Raw genomic sequence first — 19,679 nt, forward strand, 5'->3', positions numbered from 1 at the left:
ATTGTACCAGTCCTAGTTTTCTTACATCTCCTACAACATTCATCATTATCTTTTTCTGTCGTCTTAGTCAATCTGACAGGTGTGTAGTGGTATCTCAGAGTTGTCTTAATTTGCATTTCTTCATCTGAAAATTGTCTGTTCATATCTTTTGACCATTTATCAATTGGAGAATGGCTTGAACTATTATAAATTTGAGTCAATTTTCTATATATTTTATGAGGCCTTTATCAGATCCTTTGGATGTAAAAATGTTTTCCCAGTTTATTGTTTTCCTTCTAATCATGTCTGCATTAGTTTGTTTGTACAAAATCTTTTTAACTTAACAATCAAAATTATCTATTGTATGATCAATAACAATCTCTAGTTCTTCTTTGGTCACAAATTCCTTCCTCCTCCACAAATCTGAGAGGTAGACTATCCTATGTTCTTCTAATTTGTTTATAATATCCTTCTTTATGTCTAGATCATAAACCCATTTCAACCTTATCTTGGTATAAGTATTAGGTGTGGGTCTATGCCTTTTTTCTGCCATACTAGTTTTCAATTCTCCAGCAGTCTTTGTCAAATAGTGAATTTTTATCCCAAAAGTTGGGGCCTTTGAGTTTGTCAAATATTAGATTGTTATAATTATTGGCTATTTTGTTCTGTGAACCTAACCTATTCCACTGATCAACTTCTCTATTCCTTAGCCAGTACTAAATGGTTTTAATGACCATTGCTTTATAATATTGTTTTAGATCTGGTATAGCCAGGCCACCTTCATTTGCTTTTCTCTTCATTAATTCCTTTGAAATTCTTGACCTTTTTGTTCTTCCAGATGAATTTTGTGATTTTTTTAGATCAGTAAAATAGTTTCTTGAGTTTGATTGGTAAATAGATTAGTTAGGAAGTATTGTCATCTTTATTATATTCATTGTCATCTATTATATTTGCTCAACCTATCCATGAGCACCATGATATTTTTCTAATTGCTTAGATTTTACTTTATTTGTGTGGAAAGTGCATATGTCTTTTCCCAGCCTAAAACAGATTGAGAGGTACTTGTCTTGCCTTCCAAAGCCATATAGGGAATCCACCTTGGGAATTCAGGTACAAAAAACAAATTATTTCAGCCGTGGGGGAGGGGGCGGCTTCATTTTTGACACATTCAGTCAGGGTCTTCTGCATGTTTTGAGTCCACTATCTTGGAAAATATGACAAGTCAAAAGACAAATTTAGGAGACCCCTTAATAGAATTTAATACTATTCAAAGTCTTTCCAGCTTGGTAGGTAAATTCACATTTATATAGTGCTTTATAATTTACAAAATACATCACAAAAGCCAAGAGAATTATAGAATGCTGTAATATACATTAGGAAATGTATTAATCAAATGATGAATCAAATTAAATAATTAATTAAAACATGAGGAAATGTATTAGAAATAGCTTATGGCTAGTAAATAACAGACCGGATTCATAGGATTCATAGGAACCTTTGAAATCAACTCATTTTATAAATAACTCAAGATCAGAGAGAGGAAATGGCTTGTTCAGGTTACAAAAAGGATAGCAAAATCAGGGTTAAAATTAGTCTGGTCTAATTATTTAAATTCAAATGCTTTTTCACTATACTATGCTGCCATATTGAATCCATGTCTTTTAGTTTCAGACTCAGTGTTCTTTCCACTACATACATTGCAACTATCTTTTTTTATAAATGTGAAACAGGCCTAGAGTAGTGTCTTTTTAAATATAGAGATGTTAATATATGGTAATATGTTAATATAAAATGATTCAAACTAATTGGTGATTTTTAAAAGTAATAATTAATTTAAAAAAAAATCATTGGTAATCTTTAAGTGAATAGTTTCAGTGAAGCGACTGGGTCAGAAATTAGATTAAAAAGGATTGAAAAAGTGAGTGGATGGTAAGGAAGGAGGTGGCAGCTAGTATAGGTCAATCTTTCTAGAAGTTTGGTTGTTGAAAGGGAAAAAAAGATATAGAATGTTAACTTAAGAGGATAGGAGGATAAAGAATTTTTTTAAGGATAGGGATAATGCAAGCATGTTTATAGGCAACGATAAATGAACCAACAGAATGATTGAAGTTGGAGGTGGGGGGGAGGCAAGGGAAGGATAGTCAATGTTGAGAGAAAGAAGATGTGATCAAGGACACAAACAGAGCTTAGCCTTGCCAAAAAAAAGAGGCACCTTAACCCAACAATCTAATTTAATAAGATGTAAAGAAATACTGAGATGCTGAATAGTGCAAGTGAGGGAACCTAAAATATAAGTATTTTTCTTAGTGAAGTAGAAAGCAATATAATACACTGAGAGAGAAGTGTCTGAGAAAGAGCAGTCAAAGATGAATAAAGGCTAGTTGATGTCAGATAATATGACTTTGTAGTAGACCCAATCAGCTTAGTTTTGTGATTTTCTTCAGCAGCTTTTAGAACTCAGGAGTTGAAATGGAGAAATATTCCTAACGTCAGGAAAAAATAATACAATAAAATAAATATTTATTAAACACCTACTGTGTACAGTGTTATTTAATAATGATGAGGTGCAAATGATGAGGTTAGTGCTAATTGTGATGAAGTGGGAGAATTGGGATGGGAAATCCCTCTGGTCAGAACCGAAGGTCCTATGCGGAAAGAATTTGTAAACCCGAAATCTGTGTGGCAAAAGGAATTTATTGGCACTGAGAAGACAATATCTTCACTAGTGGGCAAAAGTCCTGGAAGGACAGTTGGCCAAAAAAAAACCAGTTTCTTTGGCAAGCATAATCCTGTTTTGGACTTCTGCAAAGGACAGTTTGATCAGCCCCTGATTATATGGGTAAATCTTGGCTTGGGGGTTAGGGAGCAGTTTGAGCTGACAATCAGGCAGAAAATCACTTAACTGGGACTTTGAGCTACTGGGAGTAGTTCTGGACTAACCTTCAACTTAAGAAAGGGTGGGACCACATCCCTGGACAAGATGTCCAACGGAATGAGGCCACTTAATTGGATTCCCTGAAAGTTTAAGACCTAGGAACTTCCCCTAAGAGTTCACCCCACATCATTTCCCCCCAAAAGATCTCAGTTTATAATAATAAGATTCCCTTCAAAAATTGTATTCTAACCGAACTGGATTACTACCAATTTCTGAAATTGACATTCTCTTTTTTAAATTCAATTTTATTTAAATTTTTTTCTCAAAACATTTCTTATTAAGGAAAGTTTCCTTCCTAATAAGGAAATACATAATTTTTTTCTAAGTTTTCCTCCCATTTTCTCTTTCTCCTAGGAGGAAACTCCTCTCCCCTTCCCCCTCCCCCCCTGCACCCCTCAAAAAAAAATCTTATAGAAAATAAGCAGAATCAAGCAACACAGATTCCCATATTTGCTACCGACATTCCTTTAGCAGCCTCTTACTTCCCAAGAATTTGGGGCAACTGGGGCTGTAATCAGGAAGATTCGAATTCAAATGTGATCTCAGTCACTTTCTAGCTGTGTGACCCTGGGCAAGCCATTTGCCTTAGTTTTCTCATCTGTAAAAATGAGCTGGACAATGAAATGACAAACCACTCTGGTATCTTTTCCAAGAAAACTCCAAATGGGACTACAAAGAGTCAGAATGACAACAACTAATCAGTTGCCAAAGCCTGTTTCTATTTTCTTGACATATCTCCTATATGTTCTCTTTTCTCAGCTACCACAACCATAACAAGACCTTATTACTTCGAACCCAGACTAATTCAAAAGACTTCTAATTGATCTCCCTACTTTCATGTCTTTTTCTACTTGAAGCCCTCCTCTATTACAAGGTGATTTTTTCTAAATCATCAATTTGATTATATCATCCCCCTTATTCAATAAACTCCAGAGATTTTCTATTTTTCCAAGAACAGATACACATTTCTTTGTTTTAGTATTTAAATCTTATCATAACCTGACCCTTTCCTACCCTTAGTCTTCTTATACTTTAACCCTCCTCACAGACTACAGAATATTTATATATTGGCCTTCTTGCTTATAGTGTTGTCCTTTATTTTTATTTTTTTGAATTAAAAAATAGCCTTTTATTTTTCAAAATACATGCAAAGATAATTTTCAGCATTCACCCTCGCAAAAACTTGTGTTCCATATTTTTCCTCTTTCCTTCCCTAGACAGCAAGTAATCCAATATAGGTTAAACATGTGCAACTCTTCTAAACATATTTTTGTATTTATCATGCTGTTCAAGAAAAATTAGATCAAAAAGGAAAAAAAACAAAAGAAAAAAGCAAACAAACAACAAAAACAAAGGATGAAAATATTAGGTTGAGATCCACATTCAATCCCCATAGTCCTCTTTTTGCATGCAAATGGATCTCTCCATCACAAGTCTATTGGAATTAGCCTGAAGTATCTTATTGTTGAAAAGAGCAAGTCCATCACAGTTGACAGTAGTTATCTTGATGGGTCTCTCCCAGGGAGATAAGAATGGATGTCTTTAGGCTCTCCTACATCTAAATACCTTTCTCTGAGGGATATTTGAATTCCTTCCAGGAGGGAAAGCAGGAAAAATTTCCCCAGAGAGAGCAGGTACTGGGTTAGAATTGTATCTTCTCTCTTTAATATTCCTAGTCTAGGAGAAATAGCTTTCAGGCTCAAGCTAAACTCCTGATTGCTATTCATTAATAGGGAATGGGGTGGCAAGCTTTATATACAAGGCTTGACTCCCTTCTCACCAAATGCCATTCCACAATGAATACATATAGTAAATAGAAAAGAAATCCATTTATCCATATTAATAACAAAACACAAGTCAGAGGAAGGAGACATATGAGAACACATAGAGACAATACAGAATAAATGAGCTTCCTTTCAATAGCTCAATTGAGAGTCCCAGATCTTCCTTAAAGGGAAATTCCTCAGTCTTCCAAGATAAACTCTGATAGCTCTTTCCATGTCAGTTTTTTCTCAGGTTCTTTCTACCTTTGGAGGGGCTCAGGAGAGGTTGGTATCTCATGTCTCTCTGAAAGCCTTAATCATAAGAACCTGAAGAGACTTGACTCTTCTCTCTTAATCTCACTATGCCCTACTACATAAACTGATTTCGAACATTAATCTCCACCAATAACAAAGCCCCATACCAATAGGCTTTGGGGCTCAGGTTATATTCTGTTCCTTGAATATGATTCTCTGGCTATGCCCAAATCAAAAATATCATTTTTCATCTTTGCCTGTTAGTTTATCTGGCTTCCTTCAACACAGCTTAAATTCCACCTTCCGAAGGTTTTGTTCAGTCTAAATGCTAATGCCATCTCCTCTGAGAATACCTTTTACTTACTTCTCTAATATACATCTTATAAGTATCAACATATTTCTCCTCCATTACAATGAGAGCCCCTTGAGGGCTGGGTCTGTTTTTTTTTTTTTTTTTTTTTTTTTACTTTTCTTCTTATTATCAGTGCTTATATGATGCCTGACATACAGTAAATGTTTAATAAATGCTTTTTGATTAAGGAGGCGATTGATTGTCCTATCATATTCTGCTTTGGTAAGACCACATCTGGGCCAATTCTGGATGTTACATTTTAAGATGCATATTGATAAGCTGAAAACAGGGGGTGCTTGGATGGAAAAAATGCCATATAAAGGTATGTTGAAGTAACTCAATATATTTAACTCAAGACTCAAGGAGGATATAATAACAATTTCCAAGCAAATTTAAAATGAAGGGGAAAAATATCCTCCTATTACAGCTATCTGAAAGTTGAAATAGAGTTATCTCAGAAGCTAGTGAAATACTCCTCAGTTCTTCAATCCATGAATGAAGACAACACTAATAATAAATTACCAAAGTAATTAGCAAGTTAACCTCAGTGTTCCATGTAACTCCCTAAGAGTTTAAATTGCAGAGAAGATGCCAATCAGCATTCCTAAAGGAGTTTCCTGTAACAGTGAAATTATAGGTCCAGTCCCTATCCCTGTGGTTTTCATATATAGTTTCCTTTCTGCTCTTCATATTTACAGGGCTTAGCTAGGTGCCTGGCATACAGTAAGCATTTAAGGCATGCTTGCTGACTAACTGGATTCAAATCATGGCTATGCAAATTACTGCCCTTCTCTATAAACAGAAAATTGGAGATGGTCTTTGAAGGTGCCTTCCAGGTCTAAGATTATATTAACTCTAAGCCTCAGTTTCTTTGCAAAATGGGAATGACAATTTTGCATTACTTCCTCACAGACTTACTGTTGTTGGAAAGTGCTTTTCATGACCTTAAAGTCCTATTCAATGAAAGTTGGTATTATATATTTTTTCCGTGTTAGAAAGCCATCCACAATCACCCAGCAGAGGTGGGAGAGAGACCTAAGGAAATAATAGGATTCGGAACCATAAGTCACGGGGTACGAGGGAAAGACGGGCAAAAAAAAAAAAAAAAAAAAAAGGCAAAACACCTTAGAAAAGACCCAAAGAATTGAGGTTGCTGGGACCTTCTACGCCTAGTGCTGTCCTGGGGACTCCAGGTCACAGGTTCACTATTTCCACCGAGGAAGAGTAAATTGCAAGGTGCGAGGACGAAGAGTGATACCTCTTCAGGTAGATGCGTTACTACCTTAATATTCCCTTTCATTACTTCCTGTTCCTATCTAGGCGTTCTGGAGAGTTGCTGTGGTTTTCTTCCGGTTTAACACTCCAAGTCCCGTTCGCCCCGCCTCTCGACCCGGTCCTTCTTCCTGTAGCCGAGATTTACAGTGCTCTCGCGAGAGCTCTCCCTCTTCCTAGGCCGGCGCTCAGCGAGGTGGGTGAGCTGTCTTCTGCTTCCCGGGCCTAGGTCTTCTCTCTTGGCTTCTACTTACCTGAATACTGCCCCGAAGTCGGCGTTAAAGCGGCGGGGCCATTTGTTGGGATGGGGATACAACGGATTGCCCTTTCCGGGGCCGCGGATGGCCTCGCCGGGAGATTTTCCAGGCCGGTGGCTTCCCCGCCTGGGTTTGGGGGGAGGGGGTTGGGCGCTCGTGCTCAGAGGACTCGCGTTCCGCCCGCCTGATGTCCCGCGTGGCGGCCTGGGAGGGAAAGGGCTCAGGCACCTAGAGGGAGAGTACCGCGCACACGTCTTAAAGGCGTTCTGTGTTGTGCTTTACAGGCGGTGCCATGTTCAGTTCCAGCGCCAAGATCGTGAAGCCCAATGGCGAGAAGCCAGACGAGTTCGAGTCTGGTATTTCACAGGTGGGTCCATTTGGGATCCCTGACAGGTGACCCCCACACTCCCTTCGATTGAGGTTCCCTCTTCCTTTGGATCATAGCATCATGGAATGTGGACTTGGAAGATTAATCCTATTTACGAAAAAGAAACTCAGAAGTAGGGACTATTCAAGTTCTCAAAAGTAACAACAGCTCAACAGGCGCTCTTTCCCAGTACCTAGCACAGTGTAATTCATAGTAAGCACTTTAATTAGTTCTTGCTGTACTGGATGCCAGATCCAATGCACTTTCCACTTTACTAATGACCACTGAGACTCAGAAGGGAAAAAGTTAGGATCTTAAGATTTGGAATTAGAACTAATGTCAAGCCTGCAAACATTTAAGCTGCGTCTCAATCCATTGTGCTGAGTTCTGGAGTAATAGAAAGCACATATCCTCAAGGAATTCACAATCTGATAGGGGACTCAAGGTAAAAATATGTAGAAGATTGATTGGAATTGGTTATGGAAAACTTTAGTTTTAAGGGGGAGTGGATAAGGGATCTTGAATGTCTTAGCTGAAACTTGAAGGAAAGAATCTTGTAGATCTGAAGCTTTTCATTTTATAGATAAGGAAACTGAAGCCTATGGAAGGGAAGGAACTCTTAACACAAGTAGTAGGTAGTCTGGGATGCTTGAGATATTACTTGTATTTCAAAACCCAGGGTCCTAGCTTGTAATGATCAGGACACGTGCTGCTGGTTTCAGTGAAGAGTGAAAGGAAAGCTCTGAGCACTAATGCCTTGATCTAAATTCTGCTTGTATTACATTAGTACACAGTTATGATGGATTTTTTGGAGTTGTAAAAAGAGAGGAGCAATCCTTGTTTTGCAGACTCCCATCTTGTAGTAAAATAGTGAGATTCCTATTTAATAATTTTCCATTTCAGGCTCTTTTGGAGTTGGAGATGAACTCTGACTTAAAGGCTCAATTAAGAGAGCTGAATATCACAGCAGCTAAGGTAAAGAAACTCTTTAATTCTGGTCTTTATTGTTTGGGGAAATGGGGATGACAGTGTATTCACTAGTAAAATATATTCATAAGAGCTCTTTATTGCTAACTTATACATAACTTATAAAAGTTTTCTTAGCACTTTTCAGGAGATAGAATGATAGAATGAAATAATCCAGATTCTAGAAAATGGAGAATTGGTGTTGAAAACTCATTGTTTCTAGCAAGAAAATGTGAAATTAATTGTCCATCTTGAACAAGTGTAAATCTCAAGAAAGCTTTGGGTTGTTTTTTTTGGATGGGGAGGAGAGGTCCACTCATTTATTTACTGAAGCAATTGGGGTTAAGTGACTTGCCCAGGGTCACACAGCTAGGAAGTGTTAAATGTCTGAGGCCAGATTTGAACAATCAGGTTCTCCTGACTTCAGGATTAGTGTGTGGAGGTTGTTTATTTTTAGGGCTTTTTCCTTTTATTTTTACTTGAAAAATTATTCTATCCAGATTGGTAGAAGGGTAATGAGTTGGAAGAGAAGAGGGTTTGAGGATAATTAAAATGCTTTTTAAACCCTTTAATTGTTACCACTAAGAATACTGCCATCTTAGTTACCCAGGCCGGAAAAATTGGGGTCATCCTTAATTTCTCACCCTATATTTTAGCCAAGGCCCGTTTTTGCCTTTATATATCTCTTACACTACCTTTTCTCTCTTCTGACATTGTCATTACCCTGCTGCACACCCTCGCCACCTTACTTAGACTGCTGTAGTAGTTGGTTAGATTCTGTCACAATTCTTTCATCACTAAAATCCACCTATAAATCTGATCATGTCGCTCCCCTGCTCAGTAAACTCTTGTGGTTTCCAGTCAACTTTAGGATCAAATATAAAATCTTATTTCTGAAGAGCCATTCATAACCTGATCCTCCTCCCTTTGCAGTCTTTTTATGCCTTATGCCCCTCCCCACCAGATACTCTTCAGCTGGGTAATACTGAGCTGTTCACCTGAATTAAGACATTTCATTTCCCAACTCCAAGGCATGCTCTGTTACTGGAATGCTTGTCCTAGCTTCTCTGACTTCCTATAGGTTCCATGTTAAATTGTACTTTATACAAGAAGCCTTTCTTGATTCTTAATTGTTTTGCCTTCCCTCTGTTGATTATTTCAAATTTATCCTGAACATAGTTTGTGCACAATTGCTTGCATGTTGATTTCAATTGATTACTCTAAGGTCTTTGAGAACAAGAATGTCTTTTGCCTTTCTTTATATCCCTCAGTTCTTGGCATAAAGATAAAGCCATTTTAGAACCATATAGTTGCAACAGGTAGGCTATTTTGTGCATGTCAAATAATCCCTGTCATGGTTCAGACAGTTGGATTCAAAGGTTTTTGGTTGAATCTAGCAGACTTGTATTTTTTGTTTTGTTTTCTTTTTTTTTTACTTGATAGAGTCAGAAAAGGTAGTATGGAAACTTATGCATGTTCTGATAAAAATGAATGTCTGTGTTAGAAGTGAGTTTAGAAATTAAGACCATGGATTCTTAGCTGAGGGCCATGAACTCCTGAGGGGAGAAAAGATTTTATCCTTATGTGAATACTGGTTTCTTTTGTCAATCTATGTCTTTAATGTATATAAAAAGAATAAAAATTATGAGAAAGATTTATGATTTAGAAAACTGTTGAGAATCAAGTCTAGGCAAATTGGTTCTTTTTTTAGATAAAGTATACAACTAGTCACTATGAACTTAAAAACTTCCTGAAGAACTAATTCTGCAGTACGTGAAAAGGGTCAGTGTTGATGGGTGGTAGACATAAACAGAAAAAAAAATGGAATGACATATGTTAGGGAGGAGGGGTCATGATTATAAACAAGAGATTCAGGAAACTAGTAAAGATAACATTAAAAACATTACATCTGAAAATAATTGACATTTTCATAGCACTCTTAAGATGTAACACCATATACACTGTGCTATTGATTCCCATGCCAATCCTTTCGGGATAAGTATTATGGTTAGTGTCCCCATTTTACTGGTGTGGAAATGGGGGGTCAGAATTCAAGTAACTGGCACACAAGTAGTTTAAATGGAGATCTGTCTTGACTCCTACTAGCAAAAAGTACTTATGAAGTTAACTTGAATTCATTACACAATGGCTAAGTTGGCAAAGAAACTGGGTGGAAAGAGTTCAATTTTGTTAGAGATGTATGTTAAAACATTTTTGAGATAAATCACCTAAACCTAATTTAGTTTTTAGTCATTGCAGTACAGTTAAGATAGGCAAGTGTTAGATATATGAAGAACTTTAGGAAGACTTAAATAATGGCAGATGAAGAAATTGTGAGGTAGAACATAGAACAGTACTTGCTGGCCATATATGAGAGTAAAAGGGAATATGAATAGAAAAAGAATAATTTTTTGCGAACTTGAATAAGTGAAAAGTTATTTTAAATGAAATCCATTTTTAAATTTAAGTTTCAATGAAAGTTTAGCTGGCTCTTTTAGTATTTTATAAGGGAAGTGCATTTTTTCCTCTTTAGTTCAGGTACTGTAGTTTGCCACTTAGGCAACTAATAGCAAATTTTAATTTGAAAGGTGTTAAATCATGTATGGTGATTTTACTTTGACAGTTCTGGGATTTGAATCAGAGGAGTTGATAAATTATCTGCATGACTGATTTTTTTTTTTCATTCCTAGGAAATTGAAGTTGGTGGTGGCAGAAAAGCTATCATCATTTTTGTTCCAGTTCCTCAACTAAAATCTTTTCAGAAGATTCAAGTACGACTAGTTCGTGAATTGGAGAAAAAATTCAGTGGCAAACATGTGGTCTTTATTGCTCAGGTAGATGCTGTCTTCATATGTTTAAAACTTTTCTAGCGAAGTTGATCTTAAGGCATAACAAAAAACTAGGCCATTTAAGCATGTGGTAGAAGTCATTCTAGTTTAGGGATGTGTAGTAGAAAATCATTTGTGTATATGAATTATTAAAGAATCAGAATTTTTTCAAAAGAGTTGGTATTTATTAGAAATTGCTTTTATTGGATAAGTTGGGAAATAAGTCAAAAGTTCTTGAAGATATTGAATTTTGGGGCTACTCTTTGAAAAGCACTGATCCCTATGGATGGTGAAGAATGTTTTGGAATATGGTTAAGTAAAAATGTGAAGTATATTTGGAACTTTGATTTTCTTTAACAGGTCACTCATATGTATTGTTGGGGCTAATAATAAATTTTAAGGCTAAGGTTTAAGGGACTATGAAAAGCAATTTTTAAAAAGGGACAAGACTGAGCAGTGTTGGTCTAGATCACAGATGAAAATAAAATTGAAAGAGGTTAAGTGAAAGGATCCTAATTTGTGTGGAATACTACAAAGTATTCCAAGAATATTTAAAAAATCATATTGGCTTTCAGAGAAAAGAACATGCAAATATAAAGTAAACTGGAAAAAATTGGAATTGGTTGTGTTTTTTGAATACTGTGTTAGAATTTAAATTTTTCTTTCAGTCTTGAAGACTGAATATAATATAAATATAATAATATAATGTAAATATAATAAACTTACTAGTTTATTATATTTGTGATATGGAGTAGGGAAAAGGGCCAAATTTATTTGACTTGAAAAAAAATTTTAAGCCAGTTTTCTAGAAGTGATTTGTCTTGAGAAAGATGGTTTATATTTTGTTAATTTGAGGGTTTTTTTTTCACCTGAGAGTTCTATCTCTACTGTGAAACTTACAAACTGAAGATATTAAGGTGGAGTTGCTCTGAATTTTTCTGGAATTTTCAAAAATTCATTTCTTAGAACATTTGAGTTTTCTTTGCCCATTGAAACTCATTTATGCATATATAGTTTTAAAAGTTAGGTATGATGATGATAAGTTTTTTGCCAATTTTCTACAGTAGATTTTGTTTTTTGAATAATTAAGCATTCTAATCTTTGTTGCAGAGGAGAATTCTTCCTAAGCCAACAAGAAAAAGCCGTACAAAAAATAAACAAAAACGTCCCAGAAGGTGAGTATTCCTTATTAGGAATCATTATACAAATGTAGTTTTCTTTCCACCTTCTTGTGATTCAGCACCTTGGGAGGCAAGAATGAGGTTGACAAAGCTGGAAAGAGTGTGGAAGGGGCTATGAGGAAGGAGCTAGAGAGTGAGCTTTCTCTACTACTGCTTGGTATTCTAGGAAAAAAAATAGCTGGTAGATGAACCACACTTGGAAATGACTATTCTATGGTGAGGTTCCAGAAAGTATCTTTAACTTACATTCTTCTCTCTACCTAGTAATGAATGTAAGTTCTCCCTATCTAGTAACGAGAGAGGGATTGGGAGAAATTGGGTTAAGAAGTAATGTGTCATGAATCATCGATATGAAGCTGTAAGAGAATATGGAGGTCATTTTGTTTAATCCCTTACTTTGGACCTGAGGAAAGGTATAGTAAGTCTTATTTTAAAACCAGTATTGTATTTATACATTATCTTAAGGTTATGTGGCATGGTGGGAAAAGCCATTGTGCTTCTGGACCTTTTAAAGAATTGTAGAAGCAAGTTATATAAATAAATGTATTTAAGTTACTTGGAGAAGAAAGTCATGAAGCCAACTGCAGAATGTTATAAAGATTAGTAAAGTAAGGGGAGATTACAGTACAAGTAATGAATTTATTAACTAATGGTAAGGTTGCCTTATTTTGAACAAATTAAGAGAATTCAGAATATTGAATTAAAGCTCAGTGTTGGGGGAAATGCAGTTTTGGAAAGTTTCTATTTTAATATAGGAGTTTGTTCCTGTCTTCAAATCAAAAATGAATTGATGTTGAATTGTGAACAAGAAAGAAATCCATACATTCTTTAAGGATGTTTTGTGAAGTAAGATTAGAACAGAACTAAAATTATTGTGTAGAAAATCCAAATGTAGTAAAGTGTGCTATGGTTCCATAAAATTTGTAGGATTAACTTGACCTGACCCAAATTTTCTAGTAGAACCTTTAATTATCGACCCTAAGAGACTAGATAGAAAGGAATGCTCAAATCTATTCGAAAAAGCCATTTTAGCAAAATAGGGTCTTCTTGTTGCTCTAGCATCCTATCCATTTTATAAGGATGGAAATTTAAGGTTATATTTAGTTTTTTCCCCTTCCCATAGGTGAACTTTCTTATAAGAATTATGCTATTCAAAACAAAAGTTTTTCTATTTTGATTTTGTTTGGAAAATTTAAACTAGTTGTCTTTTTTGAAATAGTCATGTTAGAAACCTAAAGTATTTTATTGTTTACTAGTAGTGACTGGTTCTTTTGGTAATAATTGGATCAATCGATAAGCATTACTTAATAGAACCCTGTCACTTTAGTAGGCCCTGAGGATGGAAAGACAAAAATAAAGCTGTCCATTCCCTCAGGAAATTTCTTCTACTAAGGTAAACCAATATGTAGATATTTTTTAAATTACATACAAAGTAAATGCAAAATAACATGGCTAGAAGAGAAACAGATGAGAAAGTATTGTGGAAGTGGTGGAGCTTTTAAAGGAAGTTAGGGTATCTGAGGAGTGCAAGTAAAGAGAAGAAACATTTCTGTCTTAGGACAGCTTTTGAAAAGTCAAGACAATGAGAATTGTATGTCTAGCATAATTGGCTAAAGCAGAGTGATTGAAGGAGGGACAGTACTGTATATATAATAAACCTGGAAAGGAAAACAGGAAAAGAAATAGTGAGCCACTGGAGTTTAAGCCCTGGAATGTGTTCAGAACTTCAAACTTTTGAGAGTTATCTCTTGGATAGTGAAGTGGGGTGAGGAGAGAGACAGACTTGGAAGCAAGGAGGCCAGCTAGGAGACTACTGCTATAGTTAGGATTATAAAAAGTGATAGATGAGAAGGGAGTCATATAACTAAAGAAAAGGGAGTGTGTAAGAGGATTATAGTGGAGATCAATTTGATAAGATTTTAGCATCTGGATGGATTTAGAAAGTAAGGAATCAAACGGGACTTGAATTTGAAATTGGCTGAATGATAAGATGTTGAACAAATATAGCAAATGTGTCCACTGGGCAATTTCACAAGGATGGAAATGAGTGGTATATATGTGTGTGTATAATATATATACAGAAGTTGAGGTATGTGTATATAGATTACTATTTTTAAAATGTTTGCATAAGGTTCATCATTGAACCCAAGTTCATCCTAGTGCAGTTTAGCTAATGAGTGAATTAATGGTACACATACTGTTAACTTTGAGGTAGGCAAAAATACATGGCTGATGAGAGTATATATATTCCTTGAGTAACATTTGGTCTTTGATCTAACTTAATTTGAACTGAGTTCCAAGTAATCAATGTTACTAAGGTATTTAAAAGGTCAATACTGATAAATAGCATGGGTTGGATACTCAGGGCTAGAAGACTAGTGTAAAATGTAAAAAGATCTATATATGCTAGGTGATTAGGTAAGTTTTGAATTGCTCTTTAAAAGACCTAACCTTGTCAAAATTTTTCAGTATGTTTACATAGCACTAGAAAAGCATAAAACTAAGCATTTTTGTACACTCCACATTTAATTTCTTTAATTTCAGGTGCCAGGGCCTTTGAAACATGATTTCAAGTTGATTTCAATACTTGTTTGATTTCTGGCATATATTTTTTGTAGTGGTTTGAAATTGGAAGTCATTGTTATCACTAGTGGTTTAAGTCATCCAGGATCATATAATTTGATATGTTGATTGAGAGCTGCTAGCATATACATAAATCTGTATGTGCTACAGAAGGATCATATCAGGCAGAGAAAATGTAGTTAACATAAGGAATTGAAAGGCATGTAATGCAGATTTTGTATTAGGTAGTCTTTTTTTTTTTTTTTTTTTTTTTGATATTTTGTTTTTCCAAATGCATGCAAAAGTAGTTTCAACATTCATCTTTGCAAAATCTTGCGTTTCAAATTTTTCTCCCTTCTTCCCCAAGGCAGCAATCAATCTGATATAGATTGAATGTGTGCATTCCTTCTAAACATGTCCATATTTGTCATGCTACACAAGGAAAATCAGATCAAAAGAGAAAAAACATAAGGAAAAAAACCAAACAAGTATACAACTAATATCAAAAAAGGTGAAAGTAATATGTTTTGTTTCACATTCAGTCCTCATGGTCCTCTATCTGGATGCTGATGGTTCTCTCCATCACAAGTCTATTGGAATTACCTTGAATCACCTCATTGCCAAGTTCATCACAGTTGATTATCACATAATCTTGTTACTGTGTACAATATATCTAGGTTCTGCTCACTTCACTTAGCATTAGTTCATGTAAGATTTTCCAGCCTTTTTTAAAATCAACCTGCTGTTCATTTTCTCTCTCTTTTGTTTTGGGCTGAGGCAATTGGGGTTAAGTGACTTGACCAAGGTAACACAGCTATTGCTGATCATTTCTTATAGAACAATAATACTCCCATTACATTCACATGTCATAATTTATCCAGCCATTCTTCAACTGATGGGCATCCACTCAATTTCCAGTTTCTAGCCACTACAAAAAGAGATGCTGCATTTTTGCTATGTGGATCCTTATCCCTCTTTTATGACCTTTTTGGAATACAAACTCAGATCATTTAGATAGTCTTGATAAATTGGGGACTCATTTTGGAACATAATTGGCTTAGGAGATTGAACTTGGTAGGTGATGGAGAACTATTGAAAGTATTTAAACTAGGGAGTCATAAGTGCTTTAGGAGGAAGAATTTGGAAGAAAGCATATGATCTTGGTGACTGTTAAGTGATGATGAATAAATGTAGTACAGATGTTTGGAGATGAGTGAATGTAATAGTTTTAGGGGGATTTTAAAGTTTATGTTTCTAAGATCATAGATTTAAAATTAGAAGCAATCTTTTGAAATCATCTTAGCCATCCACCTCATTATAATTTTTGAGGAAACAGACCCAGTGAGGTTTCTTTGACTTGTCCAAAATCATAGCTAGTCCTTAGACTTCTCATCCAATAAAGTTTTCTCCAGTACACAGTTCAGCGTGACCAATATTTGGGGCTCTGGTAGAGCTTTTTTTCTTTTTCTTATTCACATTTCTAAATTGCTACTGTATGTGTGAGAATTATATAGGGAATGTTGAGAATATTTACTTGGCATGATATTTGAGAGACAGGAATCCAGTAACAGTATATAAAATTAGCAAATGTGCTGAAAATATGCCTATTGTCAGCTGCCATTTGTGAAACAAAGGGAGGCAGAATAAAACTGATAAGAGGACTGGGTTTGGAATCAGAATTTGGATTCAAATGCGCATGTGACTTTGGGCAAGTCACTAAAGCTATGGGTCTTGGTTTTTTCTGACCACCATTTTGAAATAATTTGCTTAATTAAAATTCTAAATTTATGATACTAAATTAAGTAGTATGAAGTTTTACTTTCAGGGCTGTATTCTAGTGAATGGGATAGAATTTGTATCCAGTTGGTTGATTTGTATTTGTCTATGTGACAAAATGCTGCATAGCATTTTCAGCCACTTGTCCCAAAAAAAATTAGATCTTGGTATGTTTTTTTCTTAAATACCTTATCTGCTATAAGGGGGGTAGTGAAATTTTGACAATGTTCTTTGGAAGCACAAGAAAAATCCCTCAATAATTTAATACCTTAGATGGAATACAGTTTTATTGTTTATTGGTATGGCATGATTTTCGTCAGTTAAGTTTTATAATCTATAGTTTTCTGTTTAAATGTCAGTGGGTTTTGTTAGACTGTATGTTCTGAAAAAGTTAACGGAGTATGAAATACTTGAACATGTCAAAGAAATTTTATAGAGTATTAAATAGGAAAGCCTCATATTCACTAGTATGCAAGGTGATTCTATAAAACATGGAGAAAACTGTCTTTATCAAATGTACTTTATACAATTAAATCTTATGGACTTAGAGTAAAGATATTTTTTATACAATTTAACTACCTTGAGAATAAGACTTAAAAATCACATTGTGACAAATGGAGATGTAAAATAGATGCTTGATGGAAAAATAATATATCTTTTTATCATTTATAAAGATAGATGTTATGTTGTAATGCTTTATGTGGGAAATTTAAAAAGTTGAGACTGGCTTGTTGGGGTTTATAGTACTTGAATCACATGAAACTCAATCCACTGATCACAACTTTAATTACTATAATCAAAAAATTACTTTGGCTATTCTGGTTGTGAACCTCCAGATTTAGCTGATGGTCTCGTGTTCATGAATGTTTCTATTTTAGTTTGCTAAAGCTCATGTTTTATTGGTGCACTAACTGTATAGGACACCTTCACCTTAATATTACTTTTTCTACCCTTAAAATTATTTTTCTGTTGATCATGCATAGGTATCAGTTTACCAAAGGCATAATTAGTTCAAATGACTTTATAACTATATTGCTTTTTAGCCGTACTCTGACTGCTGTGCATGATGCAATCCTTGAAGACCTTGTCTTTCCAAGTGAAATTGTTGGCAAGAGAATTCGGGTGAAACTAGATGGTAGCAGACTCATAAAAGTTCATTTGGATAAAGCACAGCAGAACAATGTGGAACACAAGGTAATACCTATAATATTTGTTATGATTAGTTTTAGTTGATGTTCATCTTTTAAGATGGCCTCATGTTTCTTTGGTTATGAACCTTTTATACTGTGAGCAAAATTGCTACAGCTTACCTTGAATTTATCACTTTATTTGAATAAAAAATAGCTTTGCTTTAGTATAGTTGAGCTCTCATTGTGGCTATATTTTTTAAAAAGTATTTTTATCTCATTTCTCACCAAGTGGTAGATGCTTTTAAAAAGGGAGCACTTTAAATGTGAGATTATTTTCATTGAAATGATGAATTTGCAACTGAAGCCTTTTGCACTTTGTCACCTGTTTTAAGGGCATAGATTTTTTAAGATGAAATATTGCTTTTCTGAAAGTAAATATTTTGCCATTTTTTAATGCACAATGGTAAATCCCTAAGTAATGAAAACATTCATTGTATGATGGTAAATGTCATTGATTGCCTTGTGTCCAGTTTGATAAGTGGGAAAAATTAGGTGGAAATGTTTTAAACTTGAGTTTCATATTACATATGAGGCTTTAAAAAATTCTCCATTTTCATCCACAGAGTTGTCATGGTTCTATAGGAGCCTATATAGTACTATATAGTATATAATATATATATAGTATATAGTAGTTCATGACAGATTATCTTTGATAATCACATTCTTCAGGGAATTGTTCCCTATATTTCTCTAATCCATGACAACTTATTTTTATAAAAGCATTCTTTGTTTAATTGTTGAAACATGAAATGAAAGTGTTGTAATTTTTTTTCTTACAGGTAGAAACATTTTCTGGCGTTTATAAGAAGCTGACAGGCAAAGATGTTAATTTTGAATTCCCAGAGTTCCAGCTGTAAATGCAGAAATGATTAAATAAAGTCCATTGTTCATAACCTTGTCTCAATTCACAATTGTTTCTCCAAAATTACACAAGCAGCAGCAGTTATCTATATTAATAACCTCACATAGGTCATGGCGACTGCATTCAAATTGCAGAACATAGTAATGATTGAAATTAAGTGCGATTTTCTACATGAGAATTTTAAGCAGAAAGGTGATCTTAGGTCAAGTACCTTGAAGTACTCCTACAGGAAAATTGGCAGTGTTTCTCAGAGCATTGGTATCTTCATTGGCATCAGGAGAATACAAATTAAGCATTCCAGAAGCACTTGAAGCTAAGTTGCATGTTTATATAATGCATCATGATAAATGAGGGACATGTAATTTGAAGTGTATCTTATTCGAATGTTTCTTCATTACTTCAGATTAAAAGGCCTGCTAAATAAAACATTTAATTTTATAATCTATAGTTAAAATCTGCAGTTTTGGATAGACCAGTCTTACTAGTAGCCTTATGAAATAAGGGGACAAGTTTTGGAGGAAAGTGTGTACCTTGAAATAAGTGATCTTTTGAAGAAATTGAGAATGCCATTGTACATCATGATTTTTTACCTTTTAATTTATTACTAAGAACTTGGTTTTTATTCCTTCCTATTAAATCTAACCCCAGGAGAAATGCTAAACTCACCAGGAGAACCAAAGTCCATTTTTAGTGGATCTCAAGTCTTATAGTCGGTCTCCAGTCTAAGCAACTTAAACCCTTCATTAAGTTAGGGGGATATCCACAATTGCTGATCTAATGGTCCTGTTCAGTTCTCTTTGGGAAGTAGCCTGACAGATTGGAAGAAAATTATAAATTCTAGTTCTATCCCTGTTGGGTTGAGTGAGATCAGTAACCTAGGGAACCGACTATATGAAGACTCCAGGGAAAGCTCTCCAGCATGTTTGGGAGGCCAAACACTTAAAACTTCTGTTCCCATTTTGGTCTGACCTGATAGGCCATGGAGTATCTGGCTTTACATTTCTGGTCTTTGCTGGGCATGACTAGGATTTCTGGCAGTCTGTGGGGGCTGGTAAAGTGGCTGCGAAGGCCGGACTTGGGCTGAGCTCTAATCCTGCTGGTGGGGCAGGATAAGTGGAGATCCCCGGGAGCTGG

The 19,679-nt window shown here is 35.1% G+C and overlaps 1 protein-coding gene across 1 annotated transcript; it reads left to right on the forward strand.

The window, feature by feature from the left end:
* Positions 1-6,729: 6,729 nt before the first annotated feature.
* Positions 6,730-18,576, forward strand: RPS7 (ribosomal protein S7). Its single transcript, XM_051976054.1, has 7 exons — positions 6,730-6,752; positions 7,098-7,180; positions 8,084-8,155; positions 10,837-10,980; positions 12,085-12,149; positions 17,537-17,687; positions 18,463-18,576. Exons 2-7 carry the CDS (start codon positions 7,106-7,108, stop codon positions 18,538-18,540), a joined length of 585 nt encoding a protein of 194 aa, XP_051832014.1. The 5' UTR covers positions 6,730-6,752; positions 7,098-7,105; the 3' UTR covers positions 18,541-18,576.
* Positions 18,577-19,679: the final 1,103 nt, after the last annotated feature.

The sequence above is a fragment of the Antechinus flavipes genome, chromosome 2 (genome assembly GCF_016432865.1).
Source record: "Antechinus flavipes isolate AdamAnt ecotype Samford, QLD, Australia chromosome 2, AdamAnt_v2, whole genome shotgun sequence".
Lineage (NCBI taxonomy): Eukaryota > Metazoa > Chordata > Mammalia > Dasyuromorphia > Dasyuridae > Antechinus > Antechinus flavipes.